Source organism: Somniosus microcephalus, chromosome 32 (assembly GCF_052327205.1).
Source record: "Somniosus microcephalus isolate GS21.2 chromosome 32, FLI_Smic_1.0, whole genome shotgun sequence".
Taxonomy (NCBI): Eukaryota; Metazoa; Chordata; class Chondrichthyes; order Squaliformes; family Somniosidae; genus Somniosus; species Somniosus microcephalus.
Window position 1 is genome coordinate 29,759,151 of NC_141018.1, and position 24,945 is coordinate 29,784,095.

A 24,945-nucleotide genomic window follows, 5' to 3' on the forward strand; every position below is an offset into this window, starting at 1 on the left:
TTCCTTCCTTCAGGTCTCGGGAGTCCCTCATCTCACTGGCACAGAAAGCAGAATGGCCGCAATCTGTCAAAAGTTCCAGCATTCAGCTTTCTGTTCCAGGGAGATCTCTAAATCATCCTGACAGGAAGGAATTAATTTGAGTACAGATTGTCAGTGGTTGACAGCTTCAAACAGCTGTCAAACGCTGATATTTCATCTGTCAAAAGCTCTTCACAGAGGAAATATCAATCTGTGATGTCACCTGTTGCTGGGTGGCCCTTAATTTGCCTGCTGAGCCCGCTGGGCGGGCTCAACAAGGTCAATCAAGTCTAAATCACGTGGATTGGCTAGAACTCAATGGAGGCGGGACTACAACCCCGAAAGCTGTAGTCCCGCCTCCTACCCCAATCCTCAATGAAAATCCAGCCCTATGACTCTATGAGGGTGCTTAATGTTGCATTAACATCTATGTTTTGGTTCAGTGCATCTGCAGGTCCTCCTCGGTGCTGGTCTCGCCTTTCTCTGCTTCTGTCTGATCATTGGCTGTGCCATCTGTTGGCGGAAAGGAAAACAGCGCAATTACCTCAATGGCAAAGACCAGGCATCGGAGCGCATCATAATGGACCCTAATCTGACGATGCCTGGGAATACCAGCACGCCCATCAAGCAGCAGTACGAGGAGGTAGAAGGGTCTGTGTTGGACTACCCACCGTGTGCTGTCAGCAATCTGCCAGACTTTGAGCCTGGCGCCCAATACAAGCCAAGCCTACACGGCAGGGCGTCCCTACCGTTCATCCCGGTTGTCCAAAAGGCCAGCTTGGCCAGCAAGAAAACCAGGCGAATGCTGGAGAGACGTTGCACCGTTTCTGGCGACTGCTCGGTCTACAGCGAACAAGGCACGTTCAGAAGCTCAGCTTCCACACCCTCAGGCCCAGTGATGGGCCATTCCCAGACCGTGCCCGACGACCTCTTGGGCGTCAAACCGAAGCAGCGGCCCATCCTGCACTTCACGCTGTTCTACTCGGCTTACGAGGTCACCCTGACGGTGGCTGTCGTCAGCGTCTCCAACCTCCCCAAGAAATTTGGCGCAGGCTGTGACTCGTACGTGAAGGTCTACCTCCTGCCGAAGTTCATGGAGCCGCAGCAAACCGCCGTCTGCAGGAAGAGCCTGAACCCAGAGTTCCGGGAGAGCTTTCAATTCTCGGGCTACACGCTAGAGGAGGTAAAGTGTTTCAAGCTTCGCTTTGCCACCTATGTCAAGGAGTTCCACAATTTTAAGGACACTTTTGTCGGCGAGGTGCTCTTCGCCTGTGAGCAGGGAGACTGGAAGCTAGATGTTCCCTCGACCTACACAAGGGAACTGACCGCCACTAAGACGAAGCTCAAAAAGGTAAGCGCCTCCGAAAGCTGACTGCGTGGGTTAAGCGTCAGACGTCTGGGCTGCAGACGAAGGGCGGTGCGGTAAATCAGTTATATCGTCTGTGTTCCCATCCAGCCCAGACTGAATATTATCTGAAGTTTTCCAATGGTTTTCCCTGGGTATAGTCCTGTAGAAAAGTTTGAAGGTAAGGTATTGGCTGTCTGTGACTAAATATTATTAGAAAATTAGTGCATATAATTCCAAGAAAAGACATTGAAATGATTGGTCTTGCATTATCTTTCTGATTTTTTTTCCCTGTAAGGAATCTGATGTGTTGCAAAAGTCATTTAGCTTTTACAGTCCTCTTTCATGCCAATTTGTATTCTCTTAAATAACAAGCTGACCTCTTTGGCTCACACTTCATTTCTTTTACTATTCTAATCTTGGTGGTGAATTGTTCAGGTTACAAACCTTAAACTTCAGTCTTCTTGTAGTACAATGGCTGAATTACTGCATATTCATCTCCAACATGCTCTTCATTGTGTAATAGAAATCTTGTTTCACTCAATTCTTCAAAGAAAAGGGTGTTTTCAGACTGATACCTGGGATGGCAGGAATGACGTATGAGGAGAGATTGGGTCGATTGGGCTTATACTCGCTGGAGTTTAGAAGAATGAGAGGGGATCTCATTGAAACTTATAAAATTCTAACAGGACTGGACAGACTAGATGCAGGAAGGATGTTCCCGATGGCCGGGGAGTCCAGAACCAGGGGTCATAGTCTAAGGATAAGGGGTAAGTCATTTAGAACTGAAATGAGGAGGAATTTCTTCACCCAGAGAGTGGTGAACCTGTGGAATTCTCTACCACAGAGGGCGGTGGAGGCCAATTCATTAAATATATTCAAGAAGGAGTTGGATATATTTCTTAAGGCTAAAGGGATCAAGGGATATGGGGAGAAGGCAGGGACAGGGTACTGAGTTTGGATGATCAGCCATGATCTCATTGAATGGCGGAGCAGGCTCGAGGGGCCGAATGGCCTACTCCTGCTCCTATCTTCTATGTTTCTATGTTTCTCTCCTCTGCCCTCTCGGGTGACGTAAAAGATTCCACGGCGCTATTTCGAAGAAGAACAGGGGCGTTCTCCCAGGTGTCCGGCCAATAGGTATCCCTCAAGCAACACAACATTCCCATCCAAACCCAGAAGTATTAACATGTCCTTTTAGCTTGATTCTCCTCAGTGGGAGCATAATGAACAATGACAGATAACCTTATGCAGTGGGAGCCGAATCAGGGCACCAGCAGACACTCTTTGAGTCAACTGAATGGCATTAGATCAGTGAAGATAAATGTCAGCTCTGCCGTTGCTTATAGTGGTCATTCTCATATCCATGGTGGATGAATTGTGAACTGTCTAACTGGTTAAAATGAAAAGTGAAAGATCCTGGGAAATGCACAGGGGTGAGGGGTATTAATATTGGAACACATTCATTTCAGGCACCCAAAGTCAGTAACTGAGCATTCAGATTCGATGCAAAGTAGATGTTCCCTACGTAAACCTGAGGTCATCCAAAACTCGGCTGCCCGTGTCCTAACCCGCACCAAGTCCCGTCACCCATCACCCCCTGTGCTCGCTGACCTACATTGGCTCCCGGTTAAGCAGCGCCTCGATTTCAAAATTCTCATCCTTGTTTTCAAATCCCTCCATGACCCTCGCCCCTCCCTATCTCTGTAATCTCCTCCAACCCCACAACCCCCCCGAGATCTCTGCGCTCCTCTAATTCTGCCCTCTTGAGCATCCCTGATTATCATCGCTCCACCATTGGTGGCCGTGCCTTCTGTTGCCTAGGCCCTAAGCTCTGGAATTCCCTCCCTAAACCTCTCCGCCTCGCTACCTCTCTCTCCTCCTTTAAGACTCTCCTTAAAACCTACCTCTTTGACCAAGCTTTTGGTCACCTGCCCTAATTTATCCTTATCTGGATCGGTGTCAGATTTGTTGTCTTAAAATACTCCTGTGCAGTGCCGTGGGACGTTTTACCATGTTAAAGGTGCTATATAAATACAAGTTGTTGTTGTTGTTGTAGACTAAAGGCAGGAGATTAGTAGAGCTAAGCATTACCTGCCCTATTGCTGTGGTTCCAGTGATACCTGAAACAAAAACCAGAAATTGCTGAATATACACAGCAGGTCCATCAGCACCTGTAAAGAGAAGAGAGAGGTTTGGGGGCAATTCTTCATCAAAACTGGGAGTCTCTGTGGCCTTCCTTCATACGTACCCCACCCACCATAACAATGTCAAGGTCAGGGCATTTTACCAAGTTAATATTTATTCAAGTTTGACATCTTGTTGCAATGTTTGCTCATTGTAGCAATCCATTTGGAATCCAAACTATGACGTTAGTAGGTTTTTAATGATATAATTATATTCACATTTAGGCCGTGCCTTATCACATCGAAACATCTCAATGACTTACTTTGAAATGCGGCGATTGTTTTGCTCCACAGCAGCCCATTTCCCACGGCAGAAACAACCCATGGGCCACTATGAGGTGAATGACCAGTTAATCTGCTTTGTTGATTGCGGGTGGAGCATTTGCCTGGGATCTTTAACATCCACCTGAACAGGCAGAGGGCGAGCACACAAACGTACGAACAATGATGGACAAGTAACAACCCTCTGGTCCATCCAAGCCTGTCCCACACAATCGCGACACCTTGTGTATCCCAATATGCGTATCCCAAAGTGGAGGAGAAGCATCCGAGAAGGTGCCGAACACCTCGAGTCTCTTCGCCGGGAGCAAGCGGAAGCCAAGCGCAGGCAGCGCAAGGAGCGCACGTCAACCCAAGCACCCCACCCACCCGCCCCTTCAACCACCATCTGCCCCACCTGTGACAGAGACTGTAGGTCCCGCATTGGGCTCATCGGTCACCTGCAAACTCATTTTTAATGTGGAAGCAAGTCATCCTCGGTTCCGAGGGACTGCATAAGAAGAAGATCTCAATATATATACTCCGCCCCACCCAAAACCATGTGATCTCCTGGGAGAGGCAAAAAAAAACAGATAAAAAACCCAGGGCCAATTTGGGGATAAAAGATCTGGGAAATTCCTCTCCGACCCATCTAGGTGATCGAAACTAGCTCAGAAGATAACTCTGGCCCTGAATTCTTTGCAGTACCCACCTTCTGTAAGAGGTGATCTCCACCCCAGCCAGAAACAGGTGACCTTAGTTCAACATCAATCTCCATATATCCAGCTGTGAATCTGACCAAGGGAAGCCACATCGACTTGGTCTTCACAGAGCTCAATATTAAGTATGGCTTACAGCCTTCTGGACTCAATATCGAGTTCAACAATTTCAGATCATAACCTCGGCCCCTATTACATTTTTACTTATATTTTTTATCCACACCTTTGTTTTGGTCTTCCCCCCCCCCCCGCTTTTTTTCTCTCTCCCACATGGCAGCTGTCTCTCATTCTGCCAGCGCCATTCATACCTAATCTAGAGCCGTCTTTTGTCTCCACTAGTCCTATCACCATCTCGTCTGGTTTTGAATACCTCTTAATGTCTCTTCACTTCTCTTTTGTTCTCTCCCAGCCCCAAAACTGGCCTTTTAATCTATTTCATTTCCTGTGCTTTTTCAGTCTTGACAAAGGGTTTTGACCCAAAACATTGACTCTATTTTCTCTCCACGGATGTTGCCTGGCCTGCTGAGTTTTTCCAGCATTTTCTGTTGTTATTTTGGATTTCCAGCATCTGCAGTATTTTGCTATCGTTAAGTATGGCTTTCCCTTGCCGTGGGTTTTAATTATATTGGGCGCTGGCCCATTGCCATCCAGTTGGATAGTCCGTTCTGGTCTGGGTTGGCAAAGGAACACCCCCACCCATGTAGCTGGATATAGAGAGGATGCTAATTCTCCTCTCCTGATCACGTATTGTCTAAGCTCAGATGTGGAGAGCGATACTGTAGACTCAACTACGTGAGCTCGGTTGTTATTTTACAACTCTACATTAACATAGAAATTGCTGTCTGCGAGAATTGTAGATGAACACCTCCATATGGAATTCCCTTAACAGAGACATTAACCCACTTAAGATTAAATCCCTCCATGGCCTTGCACTCCCTATCTCTGTAATCTCCTCCAGCCCCGCAACCCCCCCCAAAATATCTGCGCTCCTCTAATTCTGGTCTCTTGAACGTCCCCAATTTTAGTCGCGCCACCGTTGGAGGCCGTGCCTTCAGCTGCCAAGCCCCTAAGCTCTGGAATTCCCTTCCTAAACCTCTCCTCCTTTAAGATGCTCCTTAAAATCTACCTCTTTATCTGCCCATATATCTCCTTATGTGTCTCGGTGTCAAATTTTGCTTGGTAACGCTCCTGTGAAGCGCCTTGGGATGTTTCAGTATGTTAAAGGCGCTATATAAATACAAGTTGTTGTTGTAATCGGTTAACACATTTTGTTAAAACAATAGACAAAGGAATCTTCTTCTTAGGCAGTCCCTCGGAACCGAGGATGACTTGCTTCCACATTAAGAATGAGTTCTCAGGTGACTGCTGAGTCCAATGTGGGACCTACAGTCTCTGTCACAGGTGGGGCAGACGGTGGTTGAAGGGGCGGGTGGGTGGGGTGCTTGGGTTGACGGGTGCTCCTCCCGCTGTTTGCGCTTGGCTTCCGCTTGCTCCCGGCGAAGAGACTCGAGGTGTTCGGTGCCTTCCCGGATGCTTCTCCTCCACTTTGTGTGGTCTTGGGCCAGGGATTCTCAGGTGTCGGTGGGGATGTTGCACTTTTTCAAGGAGGCTTTGAGGGTGTCCTTGAAGCATTTCCTCTGCCCACCTGGGGCTCTCTGGCCGTGTCGGAGCTCCAAGTATAGCGTTTGCTTTGGGAGTCTCGTATCAGGCACGCAGACGATGTGACCCGTCCATCGGAGCTGATCAAGCGTGGTCAAAGCTTCGATACTGGGGATGTTGGCCTTAGCAAGAACACTGACATTGGTGCACCTATCCTGCCAATGGATTTGCAGGATCTTGCGGAGGCAGCGTTGGTGGTACCTCTCCAGTGCTTTGAGGTGCCTGCTGTACATGGTCCATGTCTCTGAGGCATACAGCAGGGCGGGTATCACTACTGCTCTGAATATCATAATGAGCACATCAAGAGCTCATATATCTATATCACCAACAGTTATCTGTAGGTAATAGCCCTGTCTATTATACAGTGAGATATCAATGGATTTAATGATATTTGCTTTTGCTTATTTTCTAGTTTGTACTGTTGGTCAGAGGCATTCTGGGGAGAGACATTTGTTATGTAGAGAAGGGTAGCAATGGAGATCTAGGTATAGGGTGGTACCACGAGAAGGAACACTGTCCTTTCACCCCTGGGATCTGGAATGGAACGTTCCATTCTGCCACGGCGAAACCATGTGTTGCATTCGGTTTGTTGTTAAGAAGAATTTTCCGCTGATCAAGGTGGGGGATTTTAGTCCCAAGGAATGAAACACTTTTCTCCTTAACTTCCTCAGTATCAGTGTTAAAAAGTAAAGCTCCCCTCAGTGTTTCTTTACCGCACTGTCGTCACGGTGACGACACTTCGAGATGGCTTCCTTGGCTGTGAAACGCTTTGAAGCTGCGAAAACACGATATGTATCAATGCGAGCCCTTTCGTTTTGAGCAAGACTGAAATCTACGATCAATTTTATGCTTTAACCATAAATACACCAACTTAGGCTGCCTCCCGCGCTCCTTTTGCCTTTAAACGGGGTGCTAGAGTGAGGGGGGAGTGAGAGGGAGACAGACAATGAGAGAGTGAGATAACAAGAGAAAGAGAGAAACATTTTCATTCCGTCAATCTGGATTGGATTCAAACCTGAGATCCAGAGGTGAACTCTATCCCTAACCCAGCACCATTAAGTCCGCTTTCCAATTATTTCATTTCTAATATAGAGTCTGCATTACTGATTCTGCTAATAACATAACATATACAATATAAAGAAAGACTTGCATTTATATAGCACCTTTCACAACCTCAAGACATTCCAAAGTGTTTTACAGCCAATGAAGTATTTTTTGGAGTGGAGTCACTGTTGTAATGTGGGAAAGGCAGCAGCCAATTGGTGCACAGCAAGCTCCCACAAACAGCAAGGTGATAATGACCAGATAATCTGTTTTTAGTGATGTTGGTTGAGGGATAAATATTGGCCCCAGGACACCGGGGAGAACTCCCCCTGCTCTTCTTCGAAATAGTGCCATGAGATCTTTCACGTCCACCCGAGAAAGAGCAGACGGGGCCTTGGTTTAACGTCTCATCCGAAAGACGGCACCTCCGACAGTGCAGCACTCCCTCAGTACTGCACTGGGAGTGTCAGCCTGGGATTGTGTGCTCTGGAGTGGGACTCGAACCCACAACCTTCTGACTCAGAGGCGAGAGTCACAACTAAGCCACAGCTGACACACCAAATGTCAAAAGCTAGAAGTTGAACAACTTGTCAATTAATATCGAAGTGTTTGGAAATCTATTTCAACACAGCAATAACACATCAGCAGATTTTTTTCTGATTGCAAATACTTTTTTGATAAGCAGTGAATAAGAAAAATCACTTTTGACAGTTAGCAAAACGTGCAAGTTCCAAAAGACATCCAGCACCCAAAAGGGTTAATCTACGCCGTTTCACTTCAGTGACATGTGCCAGTGGCAAAACGCTTGCTTTGGGTGGGTTTTTTTTTAATTGCAATTCACTGATGCTGCAATTAGTTTCCTTTGAACATTCTCCCTTTTTGTGAATCTGATTGCGTGCTAGCAAATCAAGAAGCCGAACTTGCGTGGCCTTCTCCATTTTTCAATTACTCTCGATTCTAATCAAAGGGCGAGGTGGCCTGCAACATGCTCAAGACTGCCGTTTCTGGATTTGCACGGAACTTGGAGATCTTCCAACTAAACCAGGAGTCCAATTTTTAGCAACCAGCTTTAGATATCTTTTGATAAACTCCGCAGGGGAATTGTTACAGGTGATGGAGTGAGCGGAAGGTCAGAGTTGAAATACATCAGGAAGTAAGGAGCCAGTCGAGGGCCGAGGCTGGGAGGCGGGGTGGGGGGGGTGGGATGGGGGCTGGACGGTCTGGGGAGCGAGCAGGGCTGAGGCAGCGCTGGTAGCTATGGCGCCAGGAAGCTGCTGGCAGTTGTGAGGGAGATAAGTTCCGACCTACCTCTTTTGTTTTTTGCCTGTTTGCTGAAGCAGCCTGCGTAGATTGGAGCAGGAAATCTCAAGGTGGCTGTAAAGAGAGTGGAATTGGTTTATCATGCTAGCTGATTGAGCAGATTGGATAGGCTGGGGTTGTTTTCTTTGGAACAGAGCGGCGGTTTGATCGAGGTGTATAAAACTATGAGGGGCCTAGACAGAGTGGATCGGAAGGACCTATTGCCCTTAGCAGAGAGGTCAATAACCAGGGGGCATAGATTTAAAGTACAGGAGACTCTCGTTTAAATGGCACCTAAATATCCGGAATTCTCTATTAACCGGCAAAATTCATACTCCGAAAACAACACCTCAATAACCGGCAATGTTGCCGAATCCGAGTCTCCCGCGGTGGGCGAGTTAGTCAGTGGGGGTAGTTCTCCAAGCTGCCACTACTCGGCTTCTTGGCGCTGTCGGAAGTCGGAACACCTCAATACCCCTGTAACAGGAGTCTGACTCTCCCGCGCTGCCGCTAGTCTCTTCTGATCCGCCATTTTACAGGGGTACTGTGTGTCTCCCACGCTGCTGGTAGTCTTGGCATTGCATTACCCTCAACTGGCAGTACTGTACTTAATCAAGCATCTTCCACCATCCATTTAACACAACATTCTGTAGGTGAGTACCCAATTACTGTATAATGCACATTTCTTGATTTTTTTTATTTTTCTTTGTTAAAAATAGCCTCGGTAGATAACCCTCTCTGTCATCCGGAAATTTTGATAAACCGGCAACACGCCGGTCCCGTCGGTGCCAGATAAAAAAGAGTTTCCTGTATTTGGTAGAAGGATTAGAGGGAAGTTGAGAACTTTTTTCACCCAGAGGGTGGTGGGGGTCTGGAACTCACTGCCTGAAAGGATGTTAGAGGCAGAAACCCTCATTGCATTTAATAAGAACATAAGAACATAAGACGTAGGAGCAGGAGTCGGTCATTTGGCCCCTCGAGCCTGCTCCGCCATTCAATAAGATCGTGGCTGATCTGATCTTGGCCTCAACTCCACTTCCCTGCCCGCTCCCCATAACCCTTGACCCCCTTATCGTTCAAAAATCTGTCTATCTGCACCTTAAATATATTCAATGACCCAGCCTCCACAGCTCTCTGGGGAAGAGAATTCCAAAGATTCACGACCCTCTGAGAGAAGAAATTCCTCCTCATTTCCGATTTAAAAGGGTGCCCCCTTATTCTGAAATTATGCCTCCCTAGTTCTAGATTCCCCCACGAGGGGAAACATCCTCTCTGCATCTACCCTGTCAAGCCCCTTCAGAATCCTATATGTTTCAATAAAAAGTACTTGGATATGCACGTGAAGTGCCGTAACCTACAGGGCTACAGACCAAGAGCTGGAAAGTGGGATTAGGCTGGATAGACCTTTGTCGGCCGGCACAGACACGATGGGCCGAATGGCCTCCTTCTGTGCTGTAAATTTCTATGATTCTGATTGACTCAGTGCTTCTATCATGAAAGTCAACCAGTTAGAGCACTCAGACACGAGCCTACGCTGAACCAACCAGAAAGCTCAAAGCTGAAGCTACAGACACAACAAACAAAGAAATGATACAGATAAAAGAAAGAACATACATTTCTACAGCGCCTTTCACGACCTCAGGATGTCCAAAGTGCTTTACAGCCAATGCAGTACTTTTTTGAAGTGTAGTCACTGTTGTAATGTGGGAAACACGGCAGCCAATTTGCGCACAGCAAGCTCCCACAAACAGCAATGCAACAATGACCAGATAATCTGTTTTTTTGTTATGTTGATTGAGGGATAAATATTGGCCAGGACACCGGGGAGAACCTGCTCTTCTTCGAAATAGTGCCAAGGGATCTTTCACGTCCACCTGAGCGAGCCTCGGTTTTAGCATCTCAGCTGAAAGACGGCACCTCCAACAGTGCAGGACTCCCTCAACACTGCACTGGAGTGACCCTGATTGTCTATTAACATGATTCATGATTCCCCCTTGGTTGGAAGGTCTGAGCAACAATCCCATTTATCTACAGCCTTTAACATAATGGGGGGAAAATTCGTTTGGTTTGCGCCTCCCATTAGCGCCTTAAGAGGGCGCTAATGTGACACAAAGCAACTAGCGCCCGTGCGCGGCGATGTTTGCGCCGCACATGAAATTGACTAGACATTTTGCGGTGGCGCTAAACACTACCGCCACGACCTCCTGCGCCGGCAGATCGCGACGTCAGTCGAGCGTGCAACGCCCCGTTAGCGCCCCAGACCGGATATTGAGTGGCGCCCCCTTCCTTACCGCCTGCCGCTAGCAATGACAGGTTGAGGGGAGCGTTTTGCAGTTGGGAAGGGACTGGGGCAGCGCTATTTAAAGGCGACCACTTCCTGCCTTTTTTTGTCGGTGAAATTTTTTCACCATGCATTCTGAGAGAGAGAGAGAGAGACTTCTGGAGAGATTCAATGCTGTGTTGAGGAGTTTTGGTACTGAGCAGCACTTTGCAGGTTCTTTTTTATTTGATCTTCCTTGCTTCGATTTAGAAGAGTCTATGGGGGCTGCACTCTGAGCTCTTTCCCTGGGCCTCTCCATTGTTCTTTCCAACAGATTTGATGTACAGGTCTCTCCAGGCCTAGATTCAAGGCTGCAATGAGCAGGGTGTGGCTGGAGAGCAAGATCGAGCCTCCCCTTTAAGAACTGGCCGGCGCCAGTGTGTCTGTGTTCCATCGCTGACATCACATGAGCTTCGCCAGCGCTCTGAGGTAGCGCCTCGCTCCTCGACCTCTGCGCCTTAAGACAGGTGTGCAGCACCTGATTTAGCGCTCCATTCACCTCCAGGGGCGATAAAAGCCAAGTTTGCAGTCGGAGGCGATAATTAGCGCCAGGCGCTAAACTTTGTGCCCGGCCGATAATCGCGCCCCAAACGGGGCGATACCGAATTTCTCCCCCAATGAAACATCCCCAGGCACTTACACAACAGCACAATAAAAACGAGGACGTCGAGGCAGGAAGGGAAGATTAGGAGGGATGGGCTTTTATGTGTCCCTTCACTAACAATGGCACCAATGTTCTCACATTTGCTGTTTGTCATTTCTAAAGTAGAGGTGAGGTGATGAGATCATCAGAAGGATGTTGGCGACAAAACCAATTGTTTTGCAAAAAAATGAAAAAACACGGTTCCGTGAATTTTCTCGTTATGTTTGGTCTCTCTACCTCTCCGTCATTCTGGATGAGACGTTAAACCGAGGCCCCAGCTGCTCTCTTGGGTGGACGTAAAAGATCCCACAGCAGTAAAAAAAAAAGTACAAGAGTGGACTCTAGAGAAAAGGATCAGCGTCGACGGATAAATATAAGGGATGGTTCCCCGAGCGGACGAGCCCAGCAAGGAGAGGCCTTGGAAGGAAGTGGTGATTGGGAAATCGGGAGGTCCCAGGCCCGTGTTTTCCATCCATTTTAAACGGACCAGGAGCCAGCACCACTCGAGTGGGGAATCAGCCCTATAGTCTTCAAATTATGGGATGGTTTTTAGGAATTAGCATTCCCAGTGTCGAGCGCATTTAGGGAATTTGAACACGGGGGTCAGGGCAATCCATATGATTTCCGTCCTGGAAAATTACCATGAAGTTCTGTGTCTGGAGCACTAAGTCATCAAATCCATCCTATCTTTTTTACAACGACTTGCATTTATATAGCACCTTTAATGTAGTACAGCATCCCAAGGCGTTTCACAGGAGCGATTATCAGACAAAATTTGACGCCGAGCCACATAAGGAGCTATTAGCACAGGTGACCAAAAGCTTGGTCAAAGAGGTAGGTTTTAAGGAGCGTCTTAAAGGAGGAGAGAGAGGTAGAGAGGCGGAGAGGCTTAGGCAGGGAATTCCAGAGCTTAGGGCCCAGGCAGCTGAAAGCAGGGCCGCCAATAGGTGGAGCGATTAAAATCGGGGATGCTCAAGAGGGCAGAAATGGAGGAGCGCGGAGATCTCGGAGGGTTGTGGGGCTGAAGGAGATTACAGAGGTAGAGATGGAGGGATTTGGAAACAAGTGGAGTTCTGTACAGATTTTGCACCAGATACAATTTCCTCGAAGTTATGTGCTTGTCACTGATACCCTTGATAGCGTGGGTGTATTTGTGAGCAACCATTTAATGATAATTTAAGCCCACTGTTTTCCCTTATTACGTGTCACTCCACTACCGGGAGTTGGGTCAGTAGCTTGCCCTTGTGCACATCAGTTTGTGTAAATATTTCATAATTGCGAATATACATAAATTATTAGCCAGTGCCTGTTTATTTTTAGAAAGCACGAACACTATCTTTTATCAATAGGCCTGAATCATGCCAGACAGCAGTGAGCTGATAACAAGAAACATTCATTCTTATTTATGACGCACTTTGCTCAAACTCAGGGGCTGGTTATGTTCCAATTCTGTCTCATCGCATTTGAACGGTCATTTATCTTGTGTTTATTTCTGTTAATGTTGCACTCATCAAAGTGAGGTGCAATGCGACACTTTTGTTTTCCGTCACCCAGCGTCACTCTCAGGTGCTCCCGGCACCGGTTATGGCGACAGTTCAATCAAGAGTGAAGTTTCCTGTACTCCACTCCAACAATGCCAACCTCAGACAAACATAGAAACATAGAAGATAGGAGCAGGAGTAGGCCATTCGGCCCCTCGAGCCTGCTCCGCCATTCAATGAGATCATGGCTATTCATCCAAATTCAGTACCCTGTCCCTGCTTTCTCCCCATATCCCTTGATCCCTTTAGCCTTAAGAAATATATCCAACTCCTTCTTGAATATATTTAATGAATTGGCCTCAACTGCCTTCTGTGGTAGAGAATTCCACAGGTTCACCACTCTCTGGGTGAAGAAATTCCTCCTCATCTCTGTCCTAAATGGCTTACCCCTTATCCTTAGGCTGTGACCCCTGGTTCTGGACTCCCCCGCCATCGGGAACATCCTTCCTGCATCCAGTCTGTCCAGTCCTGTTAGAATTTTATACGTTTCAATGAGATCCCCTCTCATTCTTCTAAACTCCAGCGAGTATAAGCCCAATCGACCCAATCTCTCCTCATACGTCATTCCTGCCATCCCATGTATCAGTCTGGTGAATCTTCGCAGCACTCCCTCCATGGCACAAATGTTACATTTTATTCCCCCCATTTCCCACACCAGTCGTCCTGTGGGCGCCAAGATTGAACGTTACCGCTGAATTAGGCAAGTTGCCGGTGGTTTTATTTCGAGCTGTGGATTCAGACCCTCTTAGTTCTGCACTGAAACTGACCCAATTCATTTTGTACGGGTCTAGCGTTGGCACTTGCTGCCTGGACCAAAACAGGTTCCCACGCACCTGCTGCCCTTGTCCTTCTAGGTGGTGCAGGCCCTTGGGTTTGGGAGGCACTGTCGGAGAAGCTTTGGCGAGTTGTTGCAGTGCATCCTGTAGACAGTGCACACCGGAGCCGCAATACTTTCCATAATGTACTGTCATTTCAATGATTCTATAAAGGATTCTACTTCAGGAAAGATATAAAGGATTAGAAAGGACACAGAGGTGTAGAAACATAGAAGATAGGAGCAGGAGTAGGCCATTCGGCCCCTCGAGCCTGCTCCGCCATTTAATGAGATCATGGCTGATCATCCAAATTCAGTACCCTGTCCCTGCTTTCTCCCCACATCCCTTGATCACTTTAGCCTTAAGAAATATATCTAACTCCTTCTTGAATATATTTAATGTATTGGCCTTAACTGCCTTCTGTGGTAGAGAATTCCACAGGTTCACCACTCTCTGGGTGAAGAAATTCCTCCTCATCTCAGTCCTAAATGGCTTACCCCTTATCTTTAGACTGTGACCCCTGGTTCTGGACTCCCCCGCCATCAGGAACAGCCTTCCTGCATCTAGTCTGTCTAGTCCTGTTAGAATTTTATAAGTTTCAATGAGATCCCCTCTCATTCTTCTAAACTCTAGCGAATATAAGCCTAATTGACCCAATCTCTCCTCATACGTTACCAGGGATGAGGGTCTTCAGTCATGAGGAGAGGTTGGAAAAGTTAGGACTGTTCTCCTTGGAACAGAGAAGGTTAAGAAGCGACCTGATGGAGGTTTCAAGATGATGAGAGGTTTTGATAGAGTAGAGAGAGAGAAGCTATTCCCTCTGGTGGCGAGTGGATCAATAACCAGAGAAAATAGATTTAAAATCACTGGCAAAAAATCTAGGCGGGAGATGAGGAGAATTATTTTCACTCGGAGAGTTGTCGGGATCTGGAACACTCGACCTGAAAAGGTGGTGGAAGCTGTAACATAAATCATTTTAACAGGGAGTTGGGCAGGTACTCGAGGATGAGGAACTCACAGGGATACGGACAACAAGCGGGGGGATGTGGGACTGAGCATGACTGCTCTTTCGAAGAGCCGGCACAGGCACGATGGGCCGAATGGCCTCCTCCTGTGCTGTCAGTTTCTCCGATTCTGTGGTAACTAAATCGCCTTGCGTCATTTTTCAGTGTCTCAGCTCTCAAGACGTGATGGGACCTTCAAGCGGCACGGCGCAACCCAAGCTGTTGGGTCAGCTCTTCGTCCTGCTGCAGTATCAGACCCTGGCTAACCGAATCAAGGTCATGGTGCGAAAGGCCGAGACTCTGGGCAGGCTGACTCGTATGCCAGGCTCACCAGGTGAGGCGCCGCAGGGAGAATTAACCGCGGGATAGACTCTTACAACCTGCGCTAAGCATTGCTCGTCCAATAGATGCGCATGGGGCTGCGTGCCAATCTTCCTAATCTCGTTACACAGAAGCAGAAGCTATTTCAAAGTAACAACAGAAAACGCTGGAAAAACTCAGCAGGCCAGGCAACATCCGTGGAGAGAGAAACAGAGTTAACGTTTCAGGTCGAAACCCTTCATCAGAACTGAGAAAAAAGCAGGAAATGAAACAGATTAAAAAGCAAGTTTGGGGGCTGGGAAATGGGGGAGGGGATGAAAGAACAAAAGGGAAGGTCTGTGGGAGGTGAAGAGACATTAAGAGATATTCAAGGCGAGACGAGATGGTAATAAGACAGGTAAAGAGACAAAGGATGGCTCTGGATGAAGTGTGAAATGCGCTGGCAGAGTGAGAGACAGCTGCCATGTGGGAGAGAGAAAAAGGAAAAGGAAAAGGCACAAACCAAAAGTGTGGATAAAAAATATATAGAAATATGATGGGGGCCGAGGTTATGATCTGAAATTGTTGAACTCGATATTGAGTCCGGAAGGTTGTAGAGTGCCTAATCGGAAGATGAGGTGCTGTTCCTCGAGTTTACGCTGAGCTTCCATGGAACAATGCAAGAGCCCGAGTACAGTGAGGTCTGAGTGGGAGTGGAATGGTGAATTAAAGTGACAGGCGACCGGAAGCTCGGGGTCTCCCTTACGGACTGAACGGAGGTGTTCCGCAAAGTGGTTACCCAATTCAAAGTAATGTTTTGAGATCGGTTGCTTTCGCTCAGAAATACTGCTTTATAAATAAAAAACTGAAGGGCTAAAAATTTGATGAGGCTGCGAAATTCAACTCGGTTTCAACAGCAGCATTTATACAGCGCCTTTAATGCAGTAAAACTAAAACATCCCAAGGCATTTCACATTTAAAGTTTAAAATCGAGGCGTTGCTTAACTGGGAGCCAGTGTAGGTCAGCGAGCACAGGGGTGATGGGCGAACGGGACTTACATACGAATTAGGAGCAGGAGTAGGCCACTCGGCCCCTCGAGCCTGCTCCGCCATTCAATAAGATCATGGCTGATCCAATTACTCCACATTCCTGCCTACCCCCCGATAACCTTTCACCCCCTTGCTAATCAAGAATCGATCTACCTCTGCCTTAAAAATATTCAAACTTGCTGCGAGTTAGGACACGGGCAGCCGAGTTTTGGATGACCTCAAGTTTATGGAGGGTGGGACTAGGGAGTGCATTGGATTAGTCAAGTCTAGAGGTAACAAAGGCATGGATGAGGGTTCCAGCAGCGGATGAGCTGAGGCAAGGGGCGGAGGCAGGTGGTATTAGGAAGGTGGAAGTGGGTGGTCTTGGTGATGGCGCGGATATGAGGTAGGAAGCTCATCTCATCGTCAAATATAACACCAAGGTTGCGAACAGACTGGGTCAGCCTCAGGCAGTTGCCTGGGGAGGCCCAGGAGGTGTCTGCAGCTCGCTGGTCTGATGTAAATGAGGCCTGAATCCCAATATCGGGTGGGCCTCGGGTCTACCCATTCCAGCACAGGGATCGAGTTAGTGCAAACAGGCCAGCACAAACCAATTTCTAGACCAAATTGCCTCCTTTAAAGTCTCCCTGTTGAAGACCATTTTGGGCCTCTGGCTGGAAAGAGCATTTCCCAATTGGGTCTCTCTCTATGCTTTGTGCCATCATGGCCGATAGGACAGGCAGTGATGGTGGTGAGACCTCAACCAGCCCTGCTGAGAAACTGGCCTCTAGGCAGCAGCCTGGGATGGATTGTCCTTCTAGAATCGCCTTCCTGTCTTTGGGAAAACTTTTGAGTTTATGGCACAAAAGACTCATGCATCTCAATATTCTCGGCAAATCAAATCAAATGGCACGAGATTGTGGCAAACCTTGACACACTTCTTCTCCGCAGTGTGGCGCACAACAACAACTTGTGTTTATATAGCACTTTTAACATAGTAAAACATCCTAAGGTGCTTCACAGGAGCGATTATCAAACAAAATTTGACACCGAGTCACATAAGGAGATATTAGGACAGGCGACCAAAAGCTTGGTCAAAGAGGCAGGTTTTAAGGAGGGACTTAAAGGGAGAGAGAGGCGGAGAGGTTTAGGGAGGGAATTCCAGAGCTTAGGGCCCAGGCGGCTGAAGGCACGGCCACCAAAGGTGGAACGATGAAAATCAAGGATGCACAAGAGGCCATTGTATGGCAAAAGTTCAAATGCAGAGGGTTTGTGACGTAATAAAACTCACTACACACTTGGTTTGAGCATAAAGCAAGGCTTTAATCAACTTGTTTCAGAACATGGAGGTCTAGTTGTACTTCACTAGTTCCTTGTCTTACAGAATGTCCCTGGCAAGCTGGGGCCAACGCCCGAGTATTTATACTCCTTGGACGGCGCCACCAGCTGGCCGTCCAGTGTTATTTCATAGGTAGTTTCTCGATGATGAGATTTATGACAGTTTCCTTTTTAAACCTCTGCTGATTTTCATCCTCCCCTCCTGACGGTGTTGACTCCTTGCTAGGGGACAATTGCGTGAGCACCCATCATCCTCTGGTACCTCGTCCAAGTGACCAGTACTCACGCAAACGTAGGCTGGGAGTGGCGGCAGGCTATTGGCCATGGTGGCCCACACGGCAGGGGGCAGGTCTATTCACATGCGTGCACGTCCATCAGGGATTGTTGGGCCGCAACCTAAAGTCCTGAGGATAATTGTGACGCCCCTACATAGAAACATAGAAGATAGGAGCAGGAGTAGGCCATTCGGCCCCTCGAGCCTGCTCCGCCATTCAATGCGATCATGGCTGATCATCCAAACTCAGTACCCTGTCCCTGCTTTCTCCCCATACCCCTTGATCCCTTTAGCCTTAAGAAATATATCCAACTCCTTCTTGAATATATTTAATGAATTGGCCTCCACTGTCTTCTGTGGTAGAGAATTCCACAGGTTCACCACTCTCTGGGTGAAGAAATTCCTCCTCATCTCAGTCCTAAATGTCTTACCCCTTATCCTTAGACTGTGACCCCTGGTTCTGGACTCCCCCACCATCGGGAACATCCTTCCTGCATCTAGTCTGTCTAGTCCTGTTAGAATTTTATACGTTTCAATGAGGTCCCCTCTCATTCTTCTAAACTCTAGTGAATATAAGCCTAATCGACCCAATCTCTCTTCATACGTCATTCCTGCCATCCCAGGTATCAGTCTGGTGAATCTTCGCTGCACTCCCTCCATGGCAAGAACATCCTGTGCGGCCAGAGATCAGCTGAACGAAGGTAGAGCAAGGGAATCGAACCTGGTGACCTTGCTGGTCTCGATTGGCTCAACACCAAGCAGCGCAGCCAATGAACCAACGCTGCCATCGGAGGGAGGGCTCACCCCATTGATTTCCTAAGGAAGTCATTGCTTAAACTGTTGTCTTTTTCTGCTTCTGCGTAGATCATTATGTCATTATAAATCTTTACCAAGATGGCCAAGTACTGTCAACCAAGGAAACCAAAACTTCAAGTGGCTACAATCCAGTGTGGAACGCGCCCTTTCTGTTTGGCATTCCCCCAGGAGACATCGAAAGTCTGCAGCTCTCTTTGGAGTTTATTATCATGCAGGTGAGGGCAGCGTCAAGATTGCAGTTTATCTAACCCATCAGTTTCAACAAAGTAATGGCCAATATTGGGCCTTACTCAACCGAGATTGGATAGAGGTGAAAAATAGGAAAGCCAGAAAGGGCGATGGAGGTCAGGACACTGGACTTAACAACAAACTTGCATTTCTATAGCGCCTTTAACACAGTAAAACGTCCCCAGGCGCTGCACAGGAGCGTTATAAGGCAATCAAAAAAATTGACTCGTTTAAGAAACAGCTGTAACGGAAAAATGGTAGGGTAGATATTGAGAAACCACGAGACCAAATTGGCCGAAGAGGTCACCTTCATCCAAACCAATCCTGTGCACAAAGCCTAATGAGTGAACAATGCAATCACTCCTCACTCTTCCTCGTCTGAACTTTACCACTTGAAGCGGAAATTCATCCCCATCAAGGGTTGTTAGGGCCGGGGACAAAATTCAATGAGTTGAATGACATTACTATCCTACAAGGGAAAAAGCCCTGGGTGATAGAATGAGGAGTTTAAATGGCACGATAGCATCGTCCCATAACTTTGTTGAATTAAGGATGACGGGTTTTAATTAGGAATTTGATATTTGACTCATAACAGATATGGGGGAAAAATTCAGTTGTTTGCGCCTCCCGTTAGCGCCTTAAGAGGGCGCTAACAGGGCGTAAAGCAACTAGCGCCCGGGCGCGGCGATGTTTGCGCCGCTCGCGAAACTAACTAGACATTTTGCAGCGGCGCTAAACACTACTGCCACGATCTCCTGCGCCGGCAGAACGTGACGTCAGTCGAGTGCGCATCGCCCCAGTAGCGCCCCGGACCAGCTAGTGAGTGGCGCCCCCTGCCTTACCGCCTGCCGCTAGCAACGACAGGTTGAGGGGAGCGTTTTGCAGTCAGGAAGGGACTAGGGGAGCGTTATTTAAAGGCAACCGCTTCCTGCCTTTTTTTGTTGGTGACATTTTTGCACCACGCATTCTGAGAGAGAGAGAGAGAGACTTCTGGAGAGATTCAACGCTGTGTGAAGGAGTTTTGGGTACTGAGCAGCACTTTGCAGGTTCATTTTGATTTGCCCTTCCTTGCTTCGCCAGCGCTCTGAGGTAGCGCCTCGCTCCTCAGCGTTAGCGCCTTAAGACAGGTGTGAAGCACCTGATTTAGCGCTCCAATCACCTCCAGGGGCGATAAAAGCCAAGTTTGCCGTCGGAGGCGATAATTAGCGCCAGGCGCTAAACTTTGCGCACGGCCGATAATGGCACCCCAAACGGGGCGATACTGAATTTTTCCCCAATGATCTGGTGGTTTGATACAGTTACGAGGAACTGGCTGCAGAAACATCAGCGGGAATAGAAAGAAAGACTTGCATTTCTATAGCGCCTTTCACGACCACCGGACGTCTGAAAGCGCTTTACAGCCAATGAAGTACTTTTTGGAGTGTAGTCACTGTTGTAATGTGGGAAACGCGGCAGCCAATCTGCACATAGCAAGCTCCCACAAACAGCAATATGAAAATGACCAGATTAATCTGTTTTAGTGATGTTGGTTGAGGGATAAATATTGGCCCAGGACACCGGGGAGAACTCCCCTGCTCTTCTTCGAAATAGTGCCGCGGGATCTTTTACATCCACCTGAGAGAGAGCGGACGGGGCCTCGGTTTAACGTCTCATCCGAGCAGCAGATTATTCTCAATGGAATATTACCGCCACCTTCAAACGGGCTAGGCGGCTGAGGCAAAAAGCCTGGCCTTTGCTCTGAGGTGAGGTAACTATACAGGCCCGGTATTTTTCCAAATATGACGGGGCAGCTTTGTGCAACGTGAGTGCGTGTTGGAATATTTGGGGGGTGAGCTGCTCACAGTCTTCCAAACATTGCGTTCTTTCTTGGGGAGGGGTTTGTGTTCAGATCCTGGGACAAATTTATTATTTTTTTTTGGTTGGGGGTGGTGGGATGTGTGTTCAGAATGAGGGCCCAGCTTGTTTTTTGCTTTTTTTTTTGCTTTTTGTTTCTTTTTTCTTTTAAGATCAGGCTGTCCTCTGTCTTTTCAAGACACAAGGCAACCAACCGTCCTTTCCTGCCGGCGCACCTCTTCGGGGAAACTCTTCCACTTCGGTAACGTGAGAAAAAAAAACCCCAATGAATTCCAAATTATAATTAAACTTTTTAAATTATAATTTTGTTCCTCCTATCGACAACGCCCTCCAGTCCCTGCGGTGTCCACCGGTCGCAGGGGGCCCCCAATCGTACCGCCGCCCACCGCATGCTTCCCTCTCCCGTAGAATAACATTATTATCCTACAAGGGTGATAGAATGATGAGTTTAAATGGCACAATGGAATCATCCCATAACTTTGTTAAATTCAGAATGAAGGGTTTTAATTAGGAATTTCAACCTGACCATCTTTCCGTTACAGCTGTTTCTTAAATTCGTCCCCGGGCATAGCCGCGGAAGAGAGGCATTGTGTCAGCCGTGGCTCGGTGGGGAGCACCCTCGCCTCTGAGTCAGAAGGTCGTGGGTTCACGTCCCACTCCAGGGACTTGAGCACAAAAATCTAGGCTGACACTCCCAGTGCAGTGCTGAGGGAGTGCTGCACTGTCAGGGGTGCCGTCTTTCGGATGAGACGTTAAACCGAGGCCCCGTCCGCTCTCTCTCAGGTGGATGTAAAAGATCCCGCGGCACTATTTCGAAGAAGAACAGGGGAGTTATCCCCGGTGTCCTGGGCCAATATTTATCCCTCAACCAACATCACTAAAACAGATTAATCTGGTCATTTTCATATTGCTGTTTGTGGGAGCTTGCTATGTGCAGATTGGCTGCCGCGTTTCCCACATTACAACAGTGACTACACTCCAAAAAGTACTTCATTGGCTGTAAAGCGCTTTCAGACGTCCGGTGGTCATGAAAGGCGCTATAGAAATGCAAGTCTTTCTTTCTATTCCCGCTCGGAAAGTGTTCGGTGCGATTCTTTATTCCCCGACGTGGACCAGTTCCGACTCTGATCAATAGAAGTCTCAGCACCCCCCCCCCTTTTCGAAGGGAAAGGGAGATGGATTTAGTACGGGTTACTCTATGTAAATTTCTTTTTAACTTACAGGGACGCATTTACACTCGAAGCTGTGTCCTTGGCCGTGTGCTCATTGGTGCAAATGCCTCAGAGACGGGAAGGATGCATTGGAAGGAGATGTCCAGTCGGGGTCACGTGGAATCCGCCAGGTGGCACACCATCCAACCAGACACTTTCTAGACACCCGCGTACGCATTCATTTGGTATCCCGTACACCCACCCCTCCACCCGACCTGTTCAGTGAAATGTAATAAAATGTACTAAAAACCATTTGTCCGTTAGGAGCTTGGTGTTGCACGGGCAAAGTAAACGGTCCCAGATGTTACCCTTTCATTCTGTAGGCGCAGGTCCAGGTCCCAGTTGAGTGCAGCCATTTTTTTCCACTGATGGCTGGTTGCTAAGGGATACAGGTGGAATAGGTTGAGGCAGTTTCAGCTTTGATCCCAGAGGCTCACAGTCTGCAGTGTAAAGCCATTTACTCCTGTTGATCCTATGTTAGGAGAGCACTGAATGAAAGCTTTGTGGTGAGAAGCGTTAACAAGACATTCTTTACGGAGTGAAATAAGTCTTCCTCCTGCTGGCCAACCACAGGGGGAGAAAAGACAGTGCCGCAACGACAACTTGTATCTTTAACGTAGTAAAACGTCCCCAAGGCACTTCACAGGAGCGATTATCAAACAAAATTTGACACCGAGCCACATAAGGAGATATTAGGACAGGTGATCAAAAGTTTGGTCAAAGAGGTAGGTTTTAAGGAGCGTCTTAAAGGAGGAGAGAGAGGTAAGGAGGTGGAGAGGTTTAGGGAGAGAATTCCAGAGCTTAGGGCCCAGGCAGCTGAAGGCACGGCCGCCAATGGTGGAGCGATGAAAATCGGGGACGCCCAAGAGGGCAGAATTGGAGGAGCGCAGAGATCGCGGAGGGTTGTGGGGATGTGGGTGGTTACAGAGATAGGGAGAGGGGGTGAGACCACGGAGGGATTCGAAAACAAGGATGAGGATTTTTAAATCGAGGCGTTGCCCGACCGGGAGCCAATGTAGGTCAGCGAGCTCAGGGGGGTGATGGGCGAACGGGACCCTGTGCGAGTTAGGACATGGCCAGCAGAGTTTTGGATGAGCTCAAGTTTACGGAGGTCAAGATGCACAAGTGATCCTCAAGAGAAGGTTGTGAGTTTGATCTCCAAAATGCCATGAGGGGGGCGGCGGCGGGTGGATTCGTGAGTGCTCAGCCGTGTGTAGAGCACTATAGGAGACCAAGGCTCCCATTTTAAGGGGAAGTGATATACAGGAAACTTTTGATTTACCGGCACCTAAATAACCGGAAATCGCGGTTAACTGGCAAAATTCAGGAGTAGGTTCAGGTAACTTTTATTACTTGCCTTCCTCCATTTGTTGCTGTGCAAGGGTGTGGCTGCAGCTGTTGCTAAGCTACAGAGACGCTTGCAACTTGTGACCATTGTTCTGAAGCTGTTGCTAAGCAACAGGATTTGTTGCTTTATACGGAGCTCTCCGCTCTCGTATCTTTTACTATAGCTTTCGGTTATCCGGAATTTTTGATGAACCGGCACCACGTCGGTCCCATCCGTGCTGGATAAAAAAAAGTTTCCTGTACTGAGATGGTTGGACGTGCCCCCATGCAGATCGCACCTCCTGCCCATCGGTCACAGGGCAAACCTAGTGGTCAGTCATGGAAACATCTGCGGCCCTGCTTCCTTCCAGAAGCAGGACGCGTGGTAGCAAGCGTTCCGCCCTAGGACCAAAGAGAAAGGAAGATAAACCTGAAATAAGGAGATGGATGAAAACCCACAAACAGCTCATCACTGCAGGCAAGTTACTAGTTTGTAACGAGGCAAAAAAATGCACTGATATCGAAAACAGCGAAATACTGCGGATGTTGGAAATCTGAAATACAAACAGAAAATGCTGGAGACACTCAGCGGGTCAGGCAGCATCTGCGGAGAGAGAGAAACAGAGTTAACGTTTCAGCTCGATGACCCTTCGTCAGAATTGGTATTGATAACTTGTACTGACCCACGTCAGATATACACCGGAGTGTATAACATACAGGGATTTGGGTGTATTAGGAGGGCCTTGGTGAGACCGCAGCTTGAGTATTGTGTGCAGTTTTGGTCGCCTTTTCTGAGGAAGGACATTCTTGCCATGGAGGGAGTGCAGTGAAGATTCTCCAGACTGATACCTGGGATGGCAGGAATGACGTATGAGGAGAGATTGTGTCGATTGGGCTTATACTCACTGGAGTTTAGAAGATTGAGAGGGGATCTCATCGAAACCTATAAAATTCTGTCAGGCCTGGACAGACTGGATGCAGGAAGGATGTTTCTGATGGCCGGGGAGTCCAGGACCAGGGGTCATAGTCTAAGGATAAGGGGTAAGCCATTTAGGACTGAAATGAGGAGGAATTTCTTCACCCAGAGAGTGGTGAACCTGTGGAATTCTCTGCCACAGAGGGCGGTGGAGGCCAGTTCATTAAATATATTCAAGAAGGAGTTAGATATATTTCTTAAGGCTAAAGGGATCAAGGGATATGGGGAGAAGGCAGGGACAGGGTACTGAATTTGGATGATCAGCCATGATCTCATTGAATGGCGGAGCAGGCTCGAAGGGCCGAATGGCCTACTCCTGCTCCTATCTTCTATGTCTATGTAACTGATTTACACAGTAAGTGAGCTGTTTGTGCGCATTTCACTGCCTCACAAACTTTTTTAAAAATTGCGGCCAGAAAGTGGCACGTGAGGAATCTAAACGTTTGAATGTTTTGCCGCGGGATATGGTGCTGCACCAATTCACTTGCCCTAATTAGAAGGCGGTTCAGACGATGTTACATTCAGGAACATCAAAACTTCAAGATGCGTTAATGCATTGAAGCACGTTCCTAACCTTATTACAACAGCAAAATACTGCGGAGGCTGGAAATCTGAAATAAAAACAGAAAATGCTGGAAACACTCAGCAGGTCAGGCAGCATCCGTGGAGAGAGAAACAGAGTTAACGTTTCAGGTCGATGACCCTTCGTCAGAACTGGAAAAAGTTGGAGATGGAACAGGTT

The 24,945-nt window shown here is 47.8% G+C and overlaps 1 protein-coding gene across 1 annotated transcript; it reads left to right on the forward strand.

Moving 5' to 3' along the window:
- Positions 1 to 520: 520 nt before the first annotated feature.
- On the forward strand, positions 521 to 24,945 carry LOC147097355 (synaptotagmin-11). Its single transcript, XM_085972263.1, has 4 exons — positions 521 to 1,369; positions 15,017 to 15,185; positions 18,657 to 18,823; positions 21,914 to 24,945. The coding sequence occupies exons 1-4, from the start codon at positions 599 to 601 to the stop codon at positions 22,061 to 22,063; spliced, it is 1,257 nt and encodes a 418-aa protein (XP_085828389.1). The 5' UTR covers positions 521 to 598; the 3' UTR covers positions 22,064 to 24,945.

What these genes read in the sequence shown, in the direction of transcription:
- LOC147097355 (XM_085972263.1), top strand. Translation starts at nt 599, where the DNA reads ATGGACCCTAATCTGACGATGCCTGGGAATACCAGCACGCCCATCAAG. An exon ending in CTAAGACGAAGCTCAAAAAG is followed by an intron (nt 1,370 to 15,016) that starts GTAAGCGCCTCC and finishes GTCATTTTTCAG; the next exon opens with TGTCTCAGCTCTCAAGACGT. An exon ending in TCGTATGCCAGGCTCACCAG is followed by an intron (nt 15,186 to 18,656) that starts GTGAGGCGCCGC and finishes GCTTCTGCGTAG; the next exon opens with ATCATTATGTCATTATAAAT.